Raw genomic sequence first — 24,948 nt, 5'->3', positions numbered from 1 at the left:
CTATCTCTGGACAGCCTTTAGTAGTTTGCTTCATGAAAGGTTTGCTTTTGTCAAAGCCCCCTATCAAACCTCCACCAGTGTCATGGGATCTCAACGTCGTTCTCACTCCAGCTGATGAAGCCTCCTTTTGAGCCAATGAATTCCTGCCATCTGAAGGTCATTTTCTTGGTGGCTGTTACTTCAGCTCATAGAGTCAGTGAGCTCCAAGCCCTGGTACTCCATGCTCCTTATACTAAATTTCATCATAACAGAGTAGTTCTTTGCACTCATCCTAAGTTCCAGCTGAACCAGTCAATTGTCTTGCCAACATTTTTTCCCCGTCCACACATCCGCCCTGGTGAGGATAAGTTGCACACCTTGGACTGTAAGAGAGCATTGGCCTTTTACGTGGAGCGGACAAAGCCCTATTGACAGTTCACCCAGCTGTTTGTTTCTTTTGATGCCAACAGGATGGGCGTTGCCATCGGAAAACACACCATCTCGAATTGGCTAGCGGATTGCATTTTCTTCACTTATGCTCAAGCTGGACTGACTTTAGAGGGCCATGTCACGGCTCACAATGTTGGAGCCATGGCCGTGTCAGTGGCTCACTTAAAGTCAGCCTCCATTGAAGAAATTTGCAAGGCTGCAACGTGGTCATCTGTTCACACATTCACATCTCACTACTGCCTTCAGCAGGATACCCGACATGACAGTCGGTTTGGGCAGTCGGTGTTACAGAATCTGTTTGGGGTTTTGAATCCAACTCCACCCTACTAGGCCCATTTCTGTTCTTTTCCAGGCTGCACTCTCACTTAGTTGTGTTTATTTTCAGGTCAATCTCAGTTATGTCCTCGCCGTTGCGATGCCCAATTGACCAATGTTCATTGTTTTGAGTGAGCCTGGGGGCAGGGGATACCCCACACGTAAGAAGATGGAGCCTGCTTGTCCTCGGAGAAAATGAAGATACATACCTGTAGCAGGTATTCTCCGAGGACAGCAGGCTCCATATTCTTACAACCCTCCCTCCTCCCCGTTGGAGTTGTCTGTTTTTCTCTTGTTTGCTTTCTATATAACTAGTTTAGTCACGCTCGTGTCGCGGGCGGGAAGCGGCTCGCGCATGCGCGGTGCGCTCGGGCCTGCGTGGGCGAGCACTCTTAAAGCTTCTAGTTTTTTCTAAGGGAAAATTCCGATCTCCTGGGCCGTCGCGGACGACGACCCACACGTAAGTATATGAAGCCTGCTGTCCTCGGAGAGTACCTGCTACAGGTATGTATCTTCATTTTTTGTCGTGCCTTGAAAAGGCGGGTCTTTCAGACCGATCCTCGACTTGCGAATAGTCAACGAGGCCCTAAGAGTTCGACACTTTCGCACGGAAACCCTGCGCTCCGTCATTGCGGCGGTACAGCCAGGAGAATTTCTCACGTCTCTGGACCTAAAAGAAGCATATTTGCACATTCCTATTTGGCCCCCGTATCAGCGGTTTCTCCGGTTTGCAGTGTTGGGACAACATTTCCAGTTTCGGGCCTTGCCTTTCGGCCTAGCCACAGCTCCCAGTACCTTTTCCAAGGTAATGGTGGTCGTAGCTGCCTGTCTCAGGCGAGAGGGTATCAGAGTTCACCCTTATCTCGACGATTGGCTGCTCAGAGTGGATTTGGCAGCCGAAAGTCGTCTTGCCACAGCCAGAGTGGTTACAGTCCTGCAGGCTCTAGGCTGGGTTGTCAATATACCCAAAAGACACCTGACCCCCTCTGTTTCTCGAGTATTTGGGGGCCCAGTTCCACAGGGCCTCGGGGTTTGTCTTTCTCCCCAACCAAAGGCGGTGCAAGCTTCAAAATCAGGTCCATCTGCTCCTGCAGATGCCTCACCCACGAGCTTGGGACGTGGTCCAGCTGCTGGGGTCGATGACGGCCACATTGGAGGTGGTTCCTTGGGCGAGAGCGCATATGACGCCTCTGGAGATTGCCCTGCTGCAACAATGGTCTCCAATTTCACAGGAATATCAATGCAGACTAATGTGGCTCCCTGTGGCCCGGCTCAGTATGGAGTGGTGGCTCTCCGACAGCATGCTTTGCCAAGGAATGCCGCTTGCGCTTTCTTCTTGGTGCCTGGTGATAACAGATGCCAGCCTTTTGGGCTGGGGAGCACATTGCCAGGGAAGCTATGCTCAGGGTCATTGGACAACTGTGGAAGCGGGGTGGTCCATCAATCACTTGGAACTGAGAACGATATTTCAGGCTCTTATGGCCTTCCACAAGACTGAAGGGGCTTGCGGTCCGGGTGGTTGGGAGGCGGGACTAGTGCTGGGCAGACTTATACGGTCTGTGCCGTGGCTTATGGTTGGGCGGCGGGGATAGTGCTGGGCAGACTTATACGGTCTGTGCCAGAGCTGGTGGTGGGAGGCAGGGATAGTGCTAGGCAGACTTATATGGTCTGTGCCAGAGCTGGTGGTGTGGGAGGCGGGACTGGTAGTTGGGAGGCGGGGATAGTGCTGGACAGACTTATAGGGTCTGTGCCAGAGCTGGTGGTTGGGAGGCGGGGATAGGGCTGGCCAGACTTATACGGTCTGTGCACTGAAGAGGACAGTACAAATAAAAAAGTAGCACATATGAATTTATCTTCTTGGGCAGACTGGATGGACCGTGCAGGTCTTTTTCTGCCGTCATCTACTATGTTTACTATGTTGACAATATGACAGCGGTGGCCTACATAAATCGTCAGGACAGCACTCAGTGCAGGGCCCTTGCCGCGGAGGCCGCTCAGATTTGCCAATGGGCTGAGCTCCACCTGCAGCTTCTGTCAGCAGCTCACATAGCAGGTCAGAGGAACGTGCAAGCCGATTTTCTCAGCAGGCACCAAATCAACCCGGTGGAATGGTAACTGGCAGAAGAAGTTTTTTTCAGATTTGTGCCAAATGGGGGACACCCGGAATGGATCTAATGGCATTTAGTGCAAACGCCAAAGTCCCTCGCTTTTTCAGCAGAAGGAGAGATCCTCACTCGGCGGGGTTGGATGCACTGGCTCAACCCTGGCCCTCGTATGTGTTCCCTCCTTGGCCCTTGATAGGGCGAGTCCTCCTTCAGATTTGACTACACCGGGGATTGGTGATTCTTATCACTCCGGACTGGCCAAGGTGTCTGTGGTATGCGGATCTCCGTTGGATGATGGTGGAGGCTCCATTTCATTTGCCTCTGGTGCCGAACCTGTTGGTTCAAGGTCCGGTGTCTATGGAGGATCCCTGCCGATTTGGTCTTACGGCGGCTCTTGAGAGGGCGCAATTGATAGAGAAGGGCTACTCTAACAAGGTCATTTCCACTCTCTTGCAGACCCGCAAGCGGTCCACCTCCGTAGCTTATGCTCGGATCTGTCGCAAGTTTGAGGCGTGGTGTGTTTCAAAGGTGATCACTTCCACGCAGGCGACTGTCTCGCCGGTGCTGGACTTTTGCAGGATGGCTTACAGAAAGGCCTGGCTTACAATTCCCTGCGGGTTCAAGTGGCAGCATTGGTAAGCTACCGAGGAAAAGTCTCTGGCTTGTCCCTTGCTGCTCATCCGGACATTGCCCGATTTCTCAGAGGGGTGTTGCGGCTCCGCCCTCCGGTGTGGTCGCCTTGTCCGGCCTGGAACCTGGGGTTGATGTTGAAGGCTCTCCAGCGTTCGCCTTTTGAGCCGCTTATGCGAGCTTCGGAGAAGGATGTGACTCAAGACAGTCTTTTTGGTGGCCATGACATCGGCTAGACACGTGTCTGAGCTGCAGGCGCTGTCCTGTCGGGACCCTTTTCTACAATTCTCGTAGTCTGGAGTAACGGTACGTACAGTGCCTTCCTTTCTGCCTAAAGTGGTTTCAGCGTTTAACCTGAACCAGCCCATTTTTCTTCCTTCCTTTTCTAGGGAAGATTTCCCGGACTCCTTTGGGCAATTACATCTTTTGGATGTCCGCAGGGCTCTGTTGCAGTATCTACAGATGTCAAATGACTTCAGGACTTCGGATCACCTTTTTGTATTGTTGACAGGTCCTCGACGCAGGTGCCCGGTGTCTAAGGCCACTATAGCCCGTTGGCTCAAGGAAGTCATGTTTTCTGCATATCTGCTTTTAGGCCGGTCTCTGCCTGAAGCGTTTGAGGCGCATTCCACGAGAGCGATTTCCTCCTTGTGGGCTGAAATGGGAGCACTCTCTCTCGAGACATCTGTAGTGCGGTTACTTGGGCTTCTCAGCTCTCATTTGTCTGGCATTAGAGGCTGGATGTTGCAGCGAAGCAGGACGCAATTTTTGGAGCACAAGTGCTTGCTCACGGAGTGGCCCGTTCCCACCTTAAGTAGGGAGTGCTTTGGTACATCCCATCAGTTAGTGGATTCATCTGCTGCTGATGACAAGGAAAGGAAAATTAGGTTCTTACCTTGGATGTTTTCTTTCCTTTAGTCACAGCAGATGAATCCATGATCCCTCCCTGTCTGACTTTGTTTTTTGTTCAGATTTTTCATGCAGATATATATCTCATTGGGAGAAGTTGGAAACCAGTTCTCAGAATTTCTACATGCTGTTCTATTACAGGAGGTTGAGATCGTCTCTCCTTTGTATGGTTATTGCTCCGGTTCTGGGGCATTTGTTCGCTGTGAGGAAAGTTTATATGATACCTTTCTTATTCACTCTGCTTTGGAAATTTCAAATACTGAAGGCAGTTGGGGCTAGCCTTCCAAGGGTCACTGTGATTCTTCAGTGTTCTCTATCTTCACTTGCTGGTAGGCGGATACAACCCATCAGTTAATGGATTCATCTGCTGTGACTAAAGGAAAGAAAATTACCAAGGTAAAAACCTAATTTTCCTATATATATATATATATGAAAATTAGGTTCTTACCTTGGTAATGTGTTTTTATAAATTGGCTTGGGTTTTTTGTAAGGGCTGATAAAATATCTAAGTGAATGAATTCAATGTTTTCTTAACATTTTAGAAATTGATATATGGGAGGGAGGGGAATTCCATTTACCCAGTTTTAATGAAGAGCATGCTAACATTAAAAAAAAAAAATCCTGATCATAAACTGGTAAAAATTTGCTTGCTTGTTCATAAAGATGGTCTTTAAATTTGTGGCTCACCAAAGAGATAGGAACATTCTTGTTCATATATCACCAGTTTGACTCATTTTTGAATATTCAAACAACTTGGAAATTTTGTTTTTACTAGCAGTGAAGTGATTCTGGTATTTTGCCCATGCAAAATCGGGCTTTTCAACTGGATATAAATTAACTCTTAATATAACTGCATTATATTTTCTCTTTAAATCCTTTGTATATCATACAATGATATACAGCTGTACTCTTAGCACTTAGGCAAACATTTCCTGTCACTTCCTGTAAGAGGATTTTACTTCATAACCATTATTAACAAATTATTAGTAACTAACGCAGAAACATTTGTCCACTTTAACATACTAATAGTTGCTTACGTGAAGTGATTTGTTGTGGCATCTAACCCGCTTCTTCTCTTCCTTCCTTTTTGTCATCCTGCAGTGTTCTGTGCCAAGGTCTTTGTGGCTAGGCTGCTCCAACCTGGTAGAGAGCATGTGCGCACTGAGATGCCTGCAGAGCATGCCCAGTGTCAGATGTCTCCAGGTGCCTTTCTTCTTTCTTGTTGTAAATGTATTATGCTGTGAATCGTGTGCAACTCTCATTGCTTCGTTAATACAACATGTTTAAAATCTGTTTAATTATATGTTGTATGTACTATCCATTTGTGAAATCTACTTGCCTTTTTTAAATACAAAGTATATTTTATTTTGGGAGAAATGGCCTGTGTTTAGTGCTTGCGCTTCCTGAAATGTGATTTAATAGTGACTAGTTCTGCATGTTGCATGATTACAGTGCTGGACGTTTGCTTAACATCTTTTTAGTTCAGCACTGACTGCATTTAAAGTGAGTGATGAATTCACAGTATATTAGCTGAAAATATGCTTTGCATATTAGAACAATTCATAGAGATACAGTGATACATTTACATTGTGAATATATGCGTTGGAATTGTGTGGACCGAAGTAGTTTCTCATAGATTGTGAGAGCTGTTTTACTCATTTTCAGTGAAATTCTTTTGTTATGACAGTGCGATGATTTGAGTGGCACTATAAAATACATCCTAATCTTTCCAGTTTAATTCCTGTTGCTTTACTTTAAGCACAGTGGGGAGTAGACCACACACTCCAGGGACAAATTTGCAGTCTCCTTGATTTGTCCCTAGATTGCCCGGTCTACATCCCACTGTTCTTTTTTTCCTTCGTGTCCTTCATGAAATTTCAGCATTCCTCCTCTGAGGTGGATTTTCACATTACCTTAAGCTGCTCTTAAGGTTCCATTTTCCCCTTCATTGTGTGGTTTTCAGCAGTTAATCTTTTAAAAGCAGTGGATAATAGAAACAACAAACAAACCACACATACACAATGCTGAGTAGTGTTACGAACTTAGTGGGAAAATGTTAACATGAGAGAAAAAAAACGTAAACATTTGTAGTGCGTATAGTAACCTGTTCCATGAAGTATAAGTGACCTTTCAGAATTTGAGGGAAAGATTATTTTTTTTATGTAGCAAGAAATGTTTAACTCATTCCTGGATTGTGTTTCTAATTGAAAATATGAGTTCTCATAAGTACTAATTCTCCCTAACTTCATCCATAGAGCCGTAAAGTGATTCAAAGTTTCACTTAAACATTCTGAAACACTATTTGAAGTCTATAAAGTTTAGCAGTTAGTTTCTATTATGGTATGTGATCTGATACAGTGTGCTGCCTTCATGTTTTAATCATATGTATTATGGAACGAATTAGAATATCAACTCCTTTTCAGAGCCTACTATTTAACCTTTTTTTTTTTTTTTTTGCATTGAAAAGAGCAGAAATGCTTTGCAGCCGTAGTTTGGTTTTTGAAATGTATATACATAGTAAAGAACTACTCCAGAATTCCTCCCCCCCCAACCACGGTTTTTCTTCAGGCAATCCTCTTGTACTGCATTGCTGAGATAGCAGGTTGTGTATATATGTTAGGAGCGTGCAGTTTAAATATTTTCATTTCACTTTCCTGCGTTTTTTGGGAATCTTTTTTTTGTTTTAAATTATTTTTCTATTTCAGTTAGTATCATGAATAGTGCACTTTGCAAAGGGTGGGTGCCCTTTATGACTCAGGAAAATAAAACAAAACAAAATTTCAGGTTTTTATGTGCTGTTTTAGTTTAGAAATAACATGACACTACATGGCAAATGTTATTCACATTTCCCATGTTTCAAACAAGTGCATATCCCTAGTATCCGTAACAAATACAGTTTCTTTGACTTTTGAATTATACAAAACCTTAGATTTACCCAAAACACACTTTTTGAAGGAATAGTGATGTAGAAAACAAGTGTGGAAAGCATGCGGAGCATGGCACATGGAATTCTTTCCAACTCATCTGCACCTATCTGTTTGTGTGTGGCTGTATTGTTTTTCTGCATGTGCTTTTTGACTTGGAGGAGAGATGGGAAGGGTGACTTGAAAGATATAGTACTCAAACATTCTGTTGGCTTTGGAAAGAATATCATAGTTAAAGCACATGTGATTTATATAGCAAACTATTAGATGCCAGTGACAGATTTCAAAGGATGGGTTTTACTAGTACAGCATTTAATCACAGGATGCCATTATCCTGTGACCAGGAATGGATTACCACTGTGTAGGACCTTAGTCAAGCACACATTTTTGTGGGCCCCTGCCATGACCCTTTATTTACTACTCTCTTTTCCAAACCCCTCCCCCCACCACCACATACATCTCATACTTCTACCATCCCTTTTTCCCTGCTGGGGTTTTTGTTCATGGATTCCCCCCACCCCACACAGATTTCACCTTTCTAAAAGTAGTGTAGAGAAAACTGCATAGTTTAGTTCAGTGTGGGGTGGCAGCAGCAACTTGAATGAGCATGGTGTCTGTGCAAATGCATTCTTTGGTCTATCCTAATGGTTAGAATAGTGGATAGAGAACCAGGGAGACGTCATGATGTCAAAAAGTTGAAACTGTCGCGCCTGCACTGCCGCCATATTGTGTGACCCCAAATATTCACAGACTCTATTGAAAGCAATAGAGGTTTATGATTGCCTATGTGTGGGTTTAAAAAAATTGACAGCTTTATTTATTTGAAAGCTTCCCATATGTAACCCAAGGGTTTTTTTTTTAAAACCTCTTTGGGAGGAGGTTTACTTAAAGCTGCTCCCTACAAAAGCAAGCCTCCCGTGGCTCCAAAAACAAGTCTTCTGCTCTGGAGCGCCCATACTTGTGGATCGTGACTCATGATCCAGGACCCCTACCAGAGGTTTAAAAAAAAAAAAACCCAAAACCTCACACATAGTCATAAACCCCACAAGTTTGTTATTGTTTTCAATAGCGTCTGCAAATGATTGGGGTCACACAGTATGGTAGCAAGCTCCACCCACTGACTACAGCCCACAGAATGGGCTAGGTAGGCTCATGCCGTCTCCTGTCAGAAACCTCTGTGAGGTAAGTCATCCCCCCCTTTCATTGTCTAATATAAATCAGAGATGGTAAATGTACACCTCCTTAAAGATTATTGCTAAAGTAGGGTGGGCAACCTTTATACATAGAGGGCTGCAAGGATGTTTGTACTATCCCTGGCAGGCTGCAACATCAAACATATAAATGGCAAGAGGCGTACTCACTCGCAAATGCGCAGTAGAGGCCCTGTCTGTCCCGCCCCCGCGTCAATACGTGATGACTGGGGCGTGACAGAGAGGGAACCTGCGCACCTGCGAGTGAGGGAACCACCGTCGCTACCGCTCCCCCCACCCACCCAGAGTCGACGCCGCCACCTACCCTCCATCCGGCCCGGGTACCTGGCTTCACTATTCAAACTGCCGCCGGAACGCAGCACACACAGCTCATCTGAGCTGCCGTTGGCCTTCCTTACCTGCCTGTGTCCCGCCCTCACCGATGTTACGTCACACGAGGGCGGAACACACGCAGAGAAGAAGGAAGGCCGATGGCAGCTCAGTTGAGCTGTGTGCTGCGTTCCGGCGGTTTGAATAGTGAAGCCAGGTAGGTATCGGCCCAGATGGAGGGGTGGCGGAGGGGACTCCGGGGGGGGGGGGGGGTGGCGGTGGCGACGACTCCGGGGGGGGGGGGAGGGGCGGCGGTGGCGACGACTCCGGGGGGGGGGAGGGGCGGCAGCGACCCCGGGGGAGAGGGGCAGCGGCGGCGACCTATCCGGGGGGGGGGGGCTTTCAACCCCCCCCCCCCTTCCTTTACTAGCCCGTTTCACGGGCTCAATGGCTAGTTATATAATGTTGGAATTGGAAATGCACAGATCTCTATAGACCTTCTGTGATGGATTAATATGAGGTAAATAAGTAAAAATGTAACTAGAAATGATGGGCACGAACTGCCAGAGTGGCTATTTTGAAAATATTTGTGAAATATAGTATTTAAAATCACCAGAACTCTGGTTAGTGACTTTTTCTCTGTATACCTTCCATGGTCTTACAGGCCGTATAAACTTTAGTGGTAGGCTGCAGGTTGGTTCACCCCTGGGCTAAAGAATGAGATTTATAGATGGTGTGTCCAAAGTATCTAGAAAGATGTGTCAAAAGTCTTTACAGTGGAAGAAACCAGAAAATATTTAGCTTTCTTTGGCTCTGAAAGTATATATACAGAGTGAATGCAGTTTACTTTCACATGTTTTCACTTAGTGAATGCCCCTCCACCCCTTCATGTAAAGGTCTTGAAGTTGTTGATATGTTCCCCCTTCCCCTCTGCATTCTCTTTCAATCCATACTCTGTTCTAAGCACCTTCCCACCCATGCCACTCTCTGGCTCTTTTCAAGGTCAGGTCAGCCCACTGTGCCCCTTGTGGACCTCATTCCTTCTGCCTCCATGATGCGGAAGTTTGATTTTTATAGAATAAAACCCACCCCCTGGATCATCCCCTTCTTTCTGTACCTAGAGCTGCTTTCCAGTGTTCTGGATACTCCCCACCCCTTTCTTCCTTCCTATTGGCAGATGCCACTCATCTCAATTGCTGGTAGTGCCACTGGAAGCAGACAGGGCAGGAGGCTCACTCATGGGCCGGGGGGGGGGGGGGGGGCTGTAAGTACTTGTCTGGACATTTTTTAGAAATTAAACGTTAGCCATCCACTATCCTTCTAGCTTCTGGATGTTAATGCAGAAATCTATAAGAAGAAAAGCAAGACAGTTGGCAATCCTAACCTCCTGAGTCTTGAGCATATCTGACGGGGTCCTTTCCCTTTAGTTGTTTGGACCCTAGGCGTGTGCTTGTTTTGCCTATGATTTAATTCAGCCATGCCCACAGCAACAGCTATTAGTTAACAGTACACAACAGTCATTCAAATTCTATAGCAGGGTTTCTCAACCCAGTCCTTGGGACACACCCATCCAATCAGGTGTTTAGGATATCCACAAAGAATATATACATGAGAGATTTGTATTCAGTGGGTATGGAAATTTATCCCATGCATATTCATTGTGGATTTCTTGAAAACCATACTTGGTGTGTCCCTAGGACTGGGTTGAAAACCCTTCTCTATAGTCCAGAAAAACACAAATACTGAAAGTTGTAGTGGTTTGGCTTCTAATTTTTGAGTCTGTTCTCTTGCGTTAATATTAGTGCATATTATGGTGGTCATAATTTCAAAGGGACACCTAAGGAAGTGATAAATATCATGCATTCCAGGGTTAAACATAACTTACTAAGGAACAAACTTATAGCAATAAACAAAATGACATAGCTCACATCACGAAGAAGAAGATAATCAAAGATTTTCCGTGATGGATCTGTCATTTTGTTTCTGATCCCAGATTTTTTTTAAAAGGAGGAGGGGTTAGAAAATACGTTTCATATTTCTGGCTCTGGAGTATGTTACGGTTTCCTTTAATAGATGTTTATGTGAGGTGGGTTGTTTTTTTTTTTTTTTTTTTTGGCTTGGGTATTTTTGTCTTATTTTTTGAATGGAAGAGATTTTTTTTCTTTCTATCTTCTCTCTCTTCCCCTCCTAACCTTTCTTGGATCCTATTCTTTCTATCCCAAAGTTTCCTTTTGGACAGACATGGTAACTTGGACTAGTGGCCTTTTTTGGGTCTGGGCTTTCCTCAGCAGTGGCAGCAGCAGTGTTGGCATCTCTTGGAGTCGAGAGAAAAGGGGAATGAATGCTCACAGTGCAGGAGACATTTTTTTTATGTACTTGAGCAACCTGGCACACTAACCTTTCCATCCTTGCTTTTATTATTTTGTGTGAAATTAATATCCAGTAATCTGTCCAGTTAACCATATTTTATGCTTGTAGATTGACTATGGATGATTTCATATCTTCTATTATAAAGATCTCAAGTTGGTCACAAATTGCTAATCTGTTCTATGCATGGAAGTTCAAAGTGATCTATAAATACAACAGTATTTTTTGTGATTATTTACAACATATTTACTATGAGACCACCTTTTAAAGTTTTAATTATGTTCATTTTTAGAAACCTCTTGGTAAAAATAATTGTGCAAACGGCAGCCGTAATGTCTGGATTTTAATTTAAAAACACAGTTGCAAAAGCAGTATGGCTTATTGTGATTTATTCACAGTATCAAAAATCTCCATTGCTAGTTTGTGTATAGCTTTAGTGATGCCCCTCAGTGTACTGACTCTGATTTCCAAAGATAGAGTAGCACATGGATTCACATAATACAAAAAATACCTGTCTAGAGCAGTATGCTCCAAAACATTCTAAACAGAGAATCTTCTTTTCCTGATTTCTATAAAATGTCTGTCTTAGCTAAGATCTGAAAAAGTAGTGATAAAGCTTGAAGTTATTGGATCCAAAAAGGTGTGTGTGCTCTAAGATTAAGGTTTCTGAACTAAAACGACTAATATTCAGAATACTGCTATCAAATTATTTGTAACTCTTCTGTTAATTCATGTTACACCTCTACTAGTTCACAGTCACTGGCAACCTGTTTCCTTTGGAATTCGGTTCAGAGCTCTTTTAGTCCACAAGGCTTTCTGTGCTGGTATTCCACTCTACTTGTCCTCACTTATTCCTTCTTCTCTGTCTCATTCTCTCCACTTTCAGAATGCCTGATCTTCTTTTGTGTTCCTTGGTTGCTAGGAGCAGACGTGATTCCACAGACAGTGGCCTCCTTCCGTTTAGGGTCCACTCTGGAACTCATTGCCTGTTTTCATCTGGAAGGAATCGTATCAGAAATTTAAGACGGGGCTGAAGATATTACTTTGAGTCTGCGTTTTCTCGTTATTCTGAGTAGGGGTTCTCTGGGCACCGCGGACAGGGGATGGTGGTGATGTCGGTCACATTTATGGTATTTCTTATCATTTCTTTTGGTTTATTAGCATCTTTTCTCTGTGCTTAGAATTTTATCATGTAAACTGCTTGTTTTACAAAAGGAAGGTATAGCAAAAGGTTGAATAAACATAAACTGGGATTCCTTTATTTGATACTCCCATGAGTAATTAGAGATTTTCTGAGTTTTTTTTTTTTTTTTTTTGTAACCCAAAAGTTACATTAGTATAAAAAATGCAAGGTTGTAGACAGGTGGAGGATACTGAGTTGCACCAGAAGCTGTAGGCATGCGTGAAGCACCAAAGGCAAACTTCCCAACCTCTTGTGATATCTGTGGAAAATGGAGGAGGAAAATAGCACACAGTGTCAAAGGTTAATGTACAAAAAGGAGCCCTTCAGTCTAACATGGGTCGAGTTCAGTCTTTGCTAGGGCAAGTAGTGCTGCCTTGATTAAGAACAAAAAAAAAAAGTAAACTGGACAACCTGGAAACCCAGACTGGGATATTTAACATCCAACTTACATATGAACATAAGAATAGTTATACTGAGTCAAACCAGTGGTCCATCTAGCCCAGTGCTTGTTTTCCAAACAGTGGCCAAGCCAGGACACAAGTACCAGGCAGAAACCCAATTAGCAGCAACTTGTCAGCTTTCTTCCTGAAAATGCACTAACATAGTAACATAGTAGATGACGGCAGAAAAAGACCTGCATGGTCCATCCAGTCTGCCCAACAAGATAACTCATATGTGCTAATTTTGTGTATCCCTACTTTGTTTGTATCTGTGTTCTTCAGGGCACAGACCGTATAAGTCTGCCCAGCACTATCCCCGCCTCCCAACCACCAGCCCCGCCTCCCAACCACCGGCTCTGGCACAGACCGTATAAGTCTGCCCAGCACTATCCCTGCCTCCCAACCATCAGTCCCGCTTCCCACCACCGGCTCTGGCACAGACCGTATAAGTCTGCCCAGCACTAGCCCCGCCTCCCAACCACCAGCTCCACCTCCCGATCTTGACTAAGCTCCTGAGTGGTACTTTTTAAAAATTGGGGGTGGGGGAACCTTTTTTACCACCTTTGATCAGAGTATCATATCACATTTGAGGTTCAATTGGAGCAGCAGTCAGTGGAGTAAGGAGATTCCTCTGTAGAATCCTTTGATAGTTTTCTGGAGAACTTGCAGTAAGTGGTTTCTGTTCAAGGCTTCTTTTGATCACAACTTTCATCTTGAATTTGATAAAAATTTTGTAATGAACCTGTATTTCTGATTTATTACTCTTGGAATAAAGTGGTGTGGTAGCCGTGTTAGTCCCACTTTTGACGGTAATAATAGAATAAATCAAAACATAGAAAAGGAAAGTAAGATGATACCATTTTTATTTGACTAAATACATCTTTTGATTAGCTTTCGAAGGTAACCCTTCTTCAGGTCGGAAGTAAGCAAACGTTGACAAATATCAGAATATAAAGTGAAACACAGAGGCATTCCATTGGCAGTCTCACAGGAAAAGGGTGGGGTAGGCTAGGTGAGAAACAGGGAGAGCTGGGTGGATGAGAGACAGAGAGAGATGTATGGCAGATAAGAGAGTGACAAAGCAGTAGAATTTTATGGTTTATAGTGGGATAGAAAGTCCAGATCTTTGTCCTGTCTGATGGGTGTCAAAATATTTCATCATTTTGACTTCAAAGGTCTTAAGTTTCTGGATTGTCTTAAAATTTCCTTTTAGTGTTCTTACCATAAGATCATTGATGCAATGTTCTAATTTTGTAAAGTGCTATCCCACAGAGGTGGCATCCTGGTTGGCACTGGAGTGTTTAATATTGTGTCTATGTAAATTGAGCCGTGTCTTTAGCCTCTGGTTTGCTTCTCCAATATAGCACCCTTTTTCACACTTTTGTATTGAATGATGTATACCACTTTGGAGGATGAGCATGTGAATGATCCCCTTATTCTGAACATTTTTCTCATGTGAGTGACTATAGGATCCTATGAAATGTGTTGGCACAGTTTACAACTGGGAATGTTGCAGGGGCATATGCCATAAGTACATAAGTATTGCCATACTGGGAAAGACCAAAGGTCCATCAAACCCAGCATCCTGTTTCCAATAGTGGCCAATCCAGGTCACAAATACCCGGCAAGATCCCAAAAAAGTACAAAACATTTTATACTGCTTATCCCAGAAATAGTGGATTTTCCCCAAGTCCATTTAATAACGGTCTATGGACTTTTCCTTTAGGAAGCCATCCATACCTTTTTAAAACTCCCCTAAGCTAACCGCCTTTACCACATTCTCTGATAACGAATTCGAGTTTAATTACATGTTGAGTGAAGAAAACATTTCTCCGATTCTTTTTAAATGTACTACATTGTAGCTTCATCGCATGCCCCCTAGTCCTAGTATTTTTGGAAAGCGTAAACAGACGCTTCACATCTACCTGTTCCACTCCACTCATTATTTTGTAGACCTCTGTCATATCTCCGTTCAGCCACCTTTTCTCCAAGCTGAAGAGTCCTAGCCGCTTTAGCCTTTCCTCATAGGGAAGTCGTCCCATCCCCTTTATCATTTTCGTTGCCCTTCTCTGCACCTTTTCTAATTCCACTATATCTTTTTTTGAGATGCGGCGACCAGAATTGAACACAATATTCGAGGTGCGGTCGCACCATGGAGTGATACAAAGGCATTATAACATCCTCGTTTTTGTTTTCCATTCCTTTCGTAATAATACCTAACATTCTATTTGCTTTCTTAGCCACAGCAGCATACTGAGCAGAAGGCTTCAACGTATCATCAACAACGACACCTAGATCCCTTTCTTGGTCTGTGACTCCTAATATGGAACCTTGCATAATGCAGCTATAATTCGGGTTCTTCTTTCCCACATGCATCACTTTGCACTTGCTCACATTAAACATCATCTGCCATTTAGACGCCCAGTCTCGTAAGGTCCTCTTGTAATTTTTCACAATCCTTCCGCTATTTAATGACTTAGAATAACTTTGTGTCATCATCAAATTTAATTACCTCACTAGTTACTCCCATCTCTAGGTCATTTATAAATATGTTAAAAAGCAACAGTCCCAGTACAAACTCCTGGGGAACCCCACTAACTATCCTTCTCCATTGAGAATACTGACCATTTAACCCTACTCTGTTTTCTATCTTTTAACCAGTTTTTCCTTGTCATCAAGCAGATGAAGCCATTACGTATGGGTTGTGTCCATCAACCAGCAGGGGGAAATAGAGAGCACTCAACTTTTCACAGTGCCTCATGGCCAGCTAGCTCCACTGCCTCTTCAGTATTCTCTATCTCCCCAAGCAGGGTGGCTGCAGCTTCTTCGAGCTCCATCAAAAATCTGCCTGGGGGTGGCTCCTGGCATGCCAGTTGTTAGCCGGGGTGTAAGAGGCTATAGCAGCTTCACTTTGAAGGCACATAGGTTAGACCTTTCCCTGCCTTACCCATGCCCCCGTGGATGTGGACATATTAGCTTGCTTTTCCCTGTCCTTTCCCATTCAGTGGGTGCAGGCACATTGGTTCGCCTTTCCCTGCCTTTTCCACTCATCTGAGCCTCTGGAGTTCTTATTACCTCTGCTTTCCTCACAGCGTTAAAAAAAAAAAAATTGTTAAAGGCCTGGGAGATCCTAAACCCCAGCGCTTGCCCAAAGATAGGCTGAGGTAGAGGAGACTTTGCAAGGTCTGATTCAGTTAGGGGCCGTGTCCCCAGTACCTCCCGCTGAACACGGCTTCGGCCGATACTCCATCTACTTTGTGGTGCCCGCGAAAAGTGGGTCTTTTCCCCTATTCTGGACTTAAAGAATTAAACAAGTCCCTGAGAGTGCGGCATTTCCACATGGAAACCCTGCGCTCTGTCATGGCTGCGGTACAGCCAGGCAGAGTTTCTCACGTCTCTAGACCTGAAAGAAGCTTACTTGCACATACCAATTTGGCCCCCGCACCAGAAGTTTCTGAGGTTTGCGGGTGATGGGAAAGCATTTCCAATTCCGGCCTTGCCTTTTGGCCTCGCCACAGCTCCCCGAACCTTTTCGAAGGTAATGGTGGTAGTAGCTGCTTTGCTCAGGCGAGAAGGTATCAGGGTTCACCCGTACCTAGACGACTGGCTCATCAGAGCAGACTCTGTAACAGAGAGCTATCAATCTACAGCCAGAGTGGTCTCAGTACTTCAATCTCTAGGCTGGATTGTCAATATGGCCAAAAGTCACCTGACCCCCTCGCAATCTCTAGAATATTTGGGGGCCAGGTTCGACACAGACTCGGGCTATGTATACCTACCCGAGCTAAGGTGATGCAAGCTTCAGAATCAGGTCCGTCTGCTCCTGAGGATGCCCCGCCCACGAGCTTGGGACATTATCCAGCTGCTGGGATCAATGACAGCCACATTGGAAGTGGTGCCCTGGGCGAGAGCACACCTGAGACCTCTACAGTATTCCCTACTTCAAAGATGGTCTCCAGTTTCTCAGGATTATCAATGCAGACTTTCTTGGCTCCCTGCGGCCCGACAGCATGGAGTGATGGCTCTCAGACAGCATGCTGCGGCGAGGAATGCCGCTGGCGCTCCCCGATTGGTGTCTAGTAGATGAGAGATGCCAGCCTGAAGGGCTGGGGCGCACATTGCAAGGGGAAGCATGCCCAGGGTCTATGGACACCCGAGGAGTCGGAGTGGTCCATCAACCGCCTGGAGTTGAAAGCGGTGTTTCAGGCGCTTCTGGCCTTTCAAGTGACCCTGGAAGGATTGGCTGTCAGAGTGATGTCGGACAACACGACAGCAGTGGCCTACATAAATCGACAAGGCGGTACTCAGTGCAGAGCACCAGCTGTGCAGGCCGAACAGATTTGCCACTGGGCCGAGCTGCATCTTCAGTTTCTGTCGACAGCTCACATTGCAGGTCAGAGCAACGTGCAAGCCGATTAAGCAGGCAACAGATCAATCCAGCAGAATGGGAACTAGCAGACGAAGTATTCCTGCAGATATGTGCCAAATGGGGCAAGCCCGTGATGGATCTTATGGCGACAAGTTCAAATGCCAAAGTCCCATGCTTCTTCAGCAGACGGAGAGATCCTCACTCGGCAGGGTTGGATGCCTTGACTCAGTCCTGGCCTCCGGGCCTACTATATGTGTTCCCTCCGTGGCCCTTGATAGGGCGTGTGCTCCTGCGGATTCGGCTGCACCCAGGAGAAGTGGTCCTCATCGCCCTGGATTGGCCCAGGAGGCCTTGGTATGCGGACCTCCGACAGATGCTAGTGGAGGCTCCCCTTCCTTTACCTCTGGTACCGAACCTGTTGTCACAGGGCCCGGTAGCCATGGAGGACGCCTGCCGCTTTGGTCTTATGGCATGGCGATTGAGAGGGCGCAATTGAGGGACAAAGGCTATTCAAACACAGTCATTTCCACTCTCCTGCAGGCCCGCAAGCATTCCACTTTCGTGGCTTATGCCAGGATTTGGCACCAGTTTGAGTCTTGGTGTGCTTCAAAAGCGATCACACCCATGGGGGCTCCTGTCTCGCCGATTCTGGACTTTTTGCAGGATGGTGTACAAATAGGCTTGGCCTATAATTCCCTGCGGGTGCAAGTGGCAGCGTTGGCCTCCCTTCGTGGTAAGGTTGAAGGCGTGTCTTTAGCTGCTCATCCAGATGTGGCACGGTTTCTTAGTGGGGTGCTTTGGCTCCGGCCTTCCGTGCGAGCACCCTGTCCAGCTTGGAACCTGGGGCTAGTTTTGAAGGCCCTGCAGGCTTCTCCTTTTGAGTCGCTTCGGCGAGCATCGGAGAAAGATTTGACACTAAAGGCAGTTTTTCTTGTGGCCATTACTTCGGCGAGACGGGTGTCAGAGCTCCAGGCGCTGTCCTGTAGAGACCCATTTTTGCAGCTCTCAGAGTCTAGGGTCACGGTTCGGACCATGCCTTCCTTCATGCCTAAGGTGGTTTCCGCGTTTCACCTAAACCAGCTTATTTTCTTGCCCTTCTTTTGGGCAGTTGCACCTGTTGGATGTGCGCAGGACTCTGCTGCAGTATCTGCGATTTACTATCTCTTTCAGGATCTATGATCATCTGTTTGTTTTGCTATCAGGTCCTCGCAGAGGGTCTCCAGCGTCTAAAGCCACTATTGCCCGCTGGCTCAAAGAAATGATCTTTTCAGCTTATCTGCTTGCCGGCCGGTCTCCGCCTGTAGACTTTAAGGCACATTCTACCAGAGCGATTTCTTCCTCTTGGGCTGGAACTGGAGCACTCTCTCGTCAAGATATATGCAGTGCAGCAACATGGGCTTCTAAGCTCTCTTTTGCCTGACATTACAGGCTGGATGTGGCTGCTAGGAGGTATGCGCGTTTTGGAGCACAAGTGCTAGCGCATGGTGTGACCTGTTCCCACCCTATATAGGGATTGCTTTGTTACATCCCATACGTAATGGCTTCATCTGCTTGATGACAAGGAAGGGAAAATTAGGTTCTTACCTTGGTAATTTTCTTTCCTTTAGTCATAGCAGATGAAGCCATGCGCCCTCCCTGTATGATTGTCTGTATGCTGTGAATCTGTTTCAGGTTCTGTTCTTGTTTCCTGAAGTTCTTTCCTTGGGAGAAAGTTGGAAAACAGTCTTCAGGATTCATGTTCACTTATAGGAGGATGAGTCCATTCCCTCCAGGAGGTTTCATGTATCCCCTCCAGTTATACAATAAGGAGGAGGAGTTTATTCCCTCCAGGAGGATGTGTTCATTCCCTCCTTTTGAGTTCATGCCCTTGTTAACGGGCCATCGTTCGCTGTGAGGAAAGTTCATGTTATTCCCATTACGGTTTGCCATACTGCTTTGGAAGCTTCAAATACTGAAGAGGCAGTGGAACTGGCTGGCCATGAGGCACTGTGAAAAGTTGAGTGCTCTCTATCTGCCCCTGCTGGTTGATGGACACAACCCATACGTAATGGCTTCATCTGCCTAATTTTCCCTTAATCCACAATAGAACACTACCTCCTATCCCATGACTCTCCAATTTCTTCTGGAGTCTTTCAGAGGTACTTTGTCAAAACGCCTTCTGAAAATCCAGATACCACAATATCAGCCGGCTCACCTTTATCCACATGTTTGTTCCCCCCCCCCCCTCAAATAAATGTAGTAGATTGTGAGCAGATTTCCCTTCACTAAATCCATGTTGACTTTGTCTCATTAACCATGTTTTTGAATAGGCTCTGTAATTTTGTTCTTAATAATTAGTGTCTACCATTTTGCCCCGGCACCGAACGTCGGACCTACACCGGTCTATAATTTCCCGGATCTCCTGTGGAACACTTTTTTAAAAATCGGCGTACATTGGTCACCCTTCATCTTCTGGGTACCACGCTCAATTTTAAGGATACATTACTATTCTAACAATAGCTCTGCAAGCTCATTTTTCAGTTCTGTCCAGTACTCTGGGATGAATACCATCCGGTCCAGGAGGTTGCTACTCTTCAGTTTGTGGAACTGCCCCATTACATCTCCAGGTTTACAGAGAATTCATGTTTCTCCGACTCATCAGCTTCGAATACCATTTCCGGCACTGGATCCCACCCCAAATCTTCCTTGGTGAAGACCGAAACAAAGAATCATTTAATCTCTCCACTACGGCTTGTCTTCCCTGATCGCCCCTTTTACTCCTCAGTCATCTAGAGGTCCAACCATTTTCTTTTGCTGGCCTCTGCTTTTAATATACCTAAAAAAATTTTTTTTACTGTATGTTTTTGCCTCCACGCAATCTTTTTTCGAAGTCCCTCTTAGCCTTCCTTATCAGCGCTTTGCATTGACTTGTACATTCCTTATGCTGTTCTTATATTTTCCAGTGGGTTCCTTCTTTCCATTTCTGAAGGATTCTTTAGCTCTAATAGCTTCCTTCACCTCACTTTTAACCACAAGCGGCTGTCGTTTGGTCTTCCATCCTCCTTTTTAATATGCGGAATATATTTGGCCTGGGCTTCCAGGATGGTGTTTTTGAAAGCATCCATGCCTGATATAAATTTTTGACCCTCGCAGTCGCTCCTCTAAGTTTTTTTTTTTTCACCCTTCTCATTTTTCATAGTCTTCTTTTTTTAAAGGTAAAACGCTAACATATTTGATTCCTATGTATACTTACTTCAAGCTAATATCAAATCCGATATATTCTGATCACGGTTGATCAAGCGGCCCCAGCACCATTTACCATCCCGCACCAGATCGTGTGCTCCACTAAGGACTAGGTCTAGGAATTTTTTTCCATCTCGCGTCGGCTTCTGTACCAGCTGCTCACATATAGCTGGCTTGATGTCCATCAAGGAATTTACCTCCCTAGCGTGCTCCGATGTTACATTTACCCAGTCAATATCGGGATAATGAAATCACCCATTATTATTGTGTTGCCCAGTTTGTTTGCGTCCCAATTCCTTTATCATTTCTGCAACCGTCTCTTCATCCTGGCCAGTGGATGGTAGTACACTCCTATCACTATCCTTTTCCCCTTTACACATGGAATTTCAATCCACAGTGATTCAAGTACGTGTTTTGTTTCTTGCAGAATTTTCAATCTATTTGATTCAAGGCTCTCGTTAATGTACAGTGCTACCCCCCCCCCCCCCCCCCCCCCCACGAATTCGATCCACCCAATCACTACGACATAATTTGTACCCCGGTGTTGACAGTGTCCCACTGGTTATCTCCTTCCACAGGTCTCAGAGATGCCTATTATATCTAATTTTTAATTAGTGCAATATATTCTAACTCTCACCATCTTATTTCTTAGGCTCCTGGCATTCGCATGTAGACATTTCAAATGTTGTTTGTTTTCTTTCCTATGTACACTGATGCTTAGTACTTGACAGTATTAATTTGCAATCCTTTGTCTGATTTTTTTTTTATTTAAGAACATTTTTATTTAAGACTACGGTCTCTTTGCAACCTCACTATCAGGGAACTTATCTTCCCTGTTTTGGTGATATCTTTGAAAGATTCCTTATCCCGAACCATGGGATTGCTCTTTTCGAGGCGACTGTCGGCCTCCCCCCCCCCCCCACCCCCCCGTTCTAGTTTAAAACGCTGCTCTATCTCCTTTTAAATGCTGATGCCAGCAGTCCTTGTCCCACCCTGGGTCACCACCTTTCGGAAATAGGCTCCCCTTCCCTCAGAATGTTGCTCAGTTCCTAACAACATCTAAAACCCTCCTCTCTGCACCATCGTCTCACCACGCATTGAGACTCTGCCTGTCCTCTTGGGCCCTGCGCATGGAACGGGTGGTATTTCAGAAAATGCTGCCCTAGAGGATCTGGATTTGAGCTTTCTACCTAAGATTCTAAATTTGGCTTCCCAGAACCTCTCTCCCACATTTTCCTTTCTCATTGGTACCCACATGTACCAAGACAGCTGACTCCTCCCCAGCACTATCTAAAATCCTATCTAGGTGACGTGTGAGGTCCACCACCCTTCGCACCAGGCAGGCAAGTCACCAGGTGCGATCCTCACGTCCACCAGCCACCCAGCTATCTATATGCTTAATGATCGAATTACCAATTCTCTAACCTTTCCCTCCTGTGCAGCATTTGAGACATAGCCTGGGTGCGAGAGGATAGTACATCCCCTTATGGGCAGGTCCTGGCTACAGGAGTACTTCCTACTTTATCAGAGTGATGCTTTCATTCTAAGAGACCTCCCTCCTCCAAGGTAGCACAGGGGCTACCAGACTGGAGGTGGGACTTCTTTACAACATTCCTGTAGGTCTCCTCTATGTACATCTCTGTCTCTCTCAGCTCCACAAAGTCTGCTACTCTAGCCCAGGGGTAGGCAACTCCGGTCCTCGAGAGCCGCAGGCAGGTCAGGTTTTCATGATATCCACAATGAATATGCAGGAGATAGATTTGCAAGCACTGCCTTCATGGTATGCAAATCTATCTCATGCTATTCATTGTGGATATCCTGAAAACCTGACCTGCCTGCGGCTCTCGATGACCGGAGTTCCCTACCCCTGCTGCTAGCCTCAAGAGAACGGACATGTTCTCTGAAAGCTAGGAGCTGTTTGCATCAGTAACACACATATGACACTCACCAACTGGGAGATAATCAGACATGTGACACTCGATGCAAAAGACTGGATAGCACCCCTCTCGCGGCTGGACTGCTGACGCCATCTTAGTGTTTTTGAGTTTTTCAATAATTTAAAACTTGCTGCAGTATTAAGGATATTAGCCTAATATTAAAGTGTCTTTTAGTTTATATAGTATATTGTATGATTTATTTAGTGTTTCCTTCTTAGATGGTAATGAAATGTATTTAAAACTCTGTAAGAGCACTCCTTGCTTGTTACCCTAATTACAATACTGACTGTAAATGAAGAGTTGTCCTAGGGGTGGGCGGATGTTGGGGAGGGTGGGTGGGAAGGACTAAATTAAATCCTGCAGTGCCTGCTAGATTCTATCTGTTAATGGCCGTGGTACAAAGTTTTTAAAACTAAGTGAAAAGACTATGGAGATTAGTTGATAAAATTGCTTTTTATATTTTTATTTTGCCTAACACTAACCTACAATTCCTCCTTTAAACCCAGTCTAAGTTCTCAAAGCACAGAGCAAAATAGCATTCACTTACCAGAGAATGTCCTCTTCTCTCTGAACTTCTCTTCTTTTGAGTTTCGTTGGGAGTTCACTAATTTCTGTTTCAAATTAGGTGGCTGTCAGAAGGCCAGCACTGGTGGGGTTGGGACTATCGCTTTCAGTACTTCATCCCCCTGGAGTAGTAGCTGTAGATCTCTTATGATTCTTCTCAATTTTTCTAGCTCTGGATTGGGATTCTAGCTCAGGGATTCTCTCAGTGGCTTTCTTCTACAGTAGGTTTTCTCTAGGTATTTTACGGGAAGAAGCAATATTGTTGGAGATTATTTGGGGGTTTTTAGCCTTTTTTGTTTGACGGAATCAGTCAAGATTTTGAGGTGTTTATCTCTGTGTCTTGGGTCAGCGCAGATACTGTGGTATTGTGTGGCTTGGCTGTGTGTAATGGATTTTTTGTATGTGAAGGGTGGAAGTTGGTGTTGTGGAGATAGGTTCATCTGTCTGTAGGTTTCTTGTGTATCGATGTTGTATGTAGCCATTTCTGATTGAAACTGTGGTAGTTAGAAAGTTGACTTTTCTGGGGAGTAGTCCATTTTCAATTTTATTGTAGAACTAGTAAAAAAAAAAAAAAAGGCCCGTTTCTGACACACATGAAACGGGTGCTAGCAAGGAATTCCTCGGAGAGTGTGTGTTTGAGTGACTGTGTGAGAGAGAGTGAATGTGCAAGTGTGTGTGGGTGACAGAGAGAGAGTGAGACTGGGTGCGAGTGTGTCTGTGAGAGAGTGTGTGAGAGTGAGTGTGTGCCATGGTCCTCCCTCCCTCCGAGTTCCAGGGGGTCCCCCCCCCTCCCTCCCTTCCTCCCAGGGTCTCCCCCTCTCTCCCTTCCTCCGAGTTCCAGGGTCGTCTCCCTCCCTCCCTCCGAGTTCCAAGGTCGTCTGTCCCCGCCCTCCCTCCCTCCCCTCCGAGTTCCAGGGTCGTCTGTCCCCTCCCTCCCTCCGAGTTTCATGTTCCCCCTCCCCTCCCTCCGTCCGAGTTTCAGGTTCCTCCCTCTTTCCCTCCCTCCCTCCGTCCGAGTTTCAGGTTCCCCACTCCCTCCCTCCCTCCGTCCGAGTTTCAGGTTTCCCACTCCCTCCCCTCCCTCCGTCCGAGTTTCAGGTTCCTCCCTCCCTCCGAGTTTCAGGTTCTTCCCTCTCTCTCTCTCTCTCATCTCTCTCCCTCCCCTCTCTCCGGTTTCAGGTTCCTCCCTCCCCTCCCTTCGAGTTTCAGGTTCCTCCCTCTCCCTCCCTCCGAGTTTCAGGTTCCTCCCCTCTCCCTCCCTCCGAGTTTCAGGTTCCTCCCTCTCTCCCGCCCTCCGAGTTTCAGGGTTCCTCCCTCTCTCCCTCCCTCCGAGTTCAGGTTCCTCTCTCCCTCCCTCCGAGTTTCAGGTTCCTCCTCTATCCTCCCTCCGAGTTTCAGGTTCCTCCCTCTCTCCCTCCCCTCCGAGTTTCAGGTTCCTCCCTCTCTCCCTCCTTTCCGAGTTTCAGGTTCCTCCCTCTCCTCCCCTCCCTCCGAGTTTCAGGTTCCTCCCTCTCTACCTCCCTCCCCTCCGAGTTTCAGGTTCCTCCCTCTCTACCTCCCTCCCTCCGAGTTTCAGTTCCTCCTCCTTCCGTCCAAGTTTCAGGTTCCTCCCTCTCTACCTCCCTACCTCCGTCCCGAGTTTCAGGTTCCTCCCTCCCTCAGAGTTTCAGGTTCCTCCCTCCCTCCCTCCGAGTTTCAGGTTCCTCCCTCCCTCCCCCCCTCCCTCCCTCCGAGTTTCAGGTTCCTCCCTCCCTCCCTCCCTCCCTCCGAGTTTCAGGTTCCTCCCTCCCTCCCTCCCTCTGAATTTCAGGTCCCTTTCTTCCTCCCTCCGAGTATTAGGTTCCTCCCTCCCTCCGTCCGTCCGAGTTTCAGGTTCCTCCCTCTCTCCCTTCCTCCGTCTGCGTTTCAGGTTCCTCCCTCCCTCCCTCCCTCCCTCCGAGTTTCAGGTTCCTCCCTCCCTCCCTCCCTCTGAATTTCAGGTCCCTTTCTTCCTCCCTCCGAGTATTAGGTTCCTCCCTCCCTCCGTCCGTCCGA

General features: G+C 45.9%; 1 protein-coding gene across 1 annotated transcript in view; it reads left to right on the top strand.

Moving 5' to 3' along the window:
- The first annotated feature begins 5,051 nt into the window (after positions 1-5,051).
- The window catches only part of LOC115476819 (F-box/WD repeat-containing protein 11-like), a 323,530-nt gene continuing 303,633 nt past the window's right edge, over positions 5,052-24,948 (top strand). The window contains 2 exon segments of the mRNA XM_030213393.1: positions 5,052-5,111; positions 5,490-5,591. Coding sequence (XP_030069253.1) covers positions 5,052-5,111; positions 5,490-5,591 — 162 coding nt within the window.

The sequence above is a fragment of the Microcaecilia unicolor genome, chromosome 8 (assembly GCF_901765095.1).
Source record: "Microcaecilia unicolor chromosome 8, aMicUni1.1, whole genome shotgun sequence".
NCBI lineage: Eukaryota > Metazoa > Chordata > Amphibia > Gymnophiona > Siphonopidae > Microcaecilia > Microcaecilia unicolor.
Note: the sequence above shows the minus strand (reverse complement) of the source record. Positions and strands in the feature narration are given on the sequence as shown.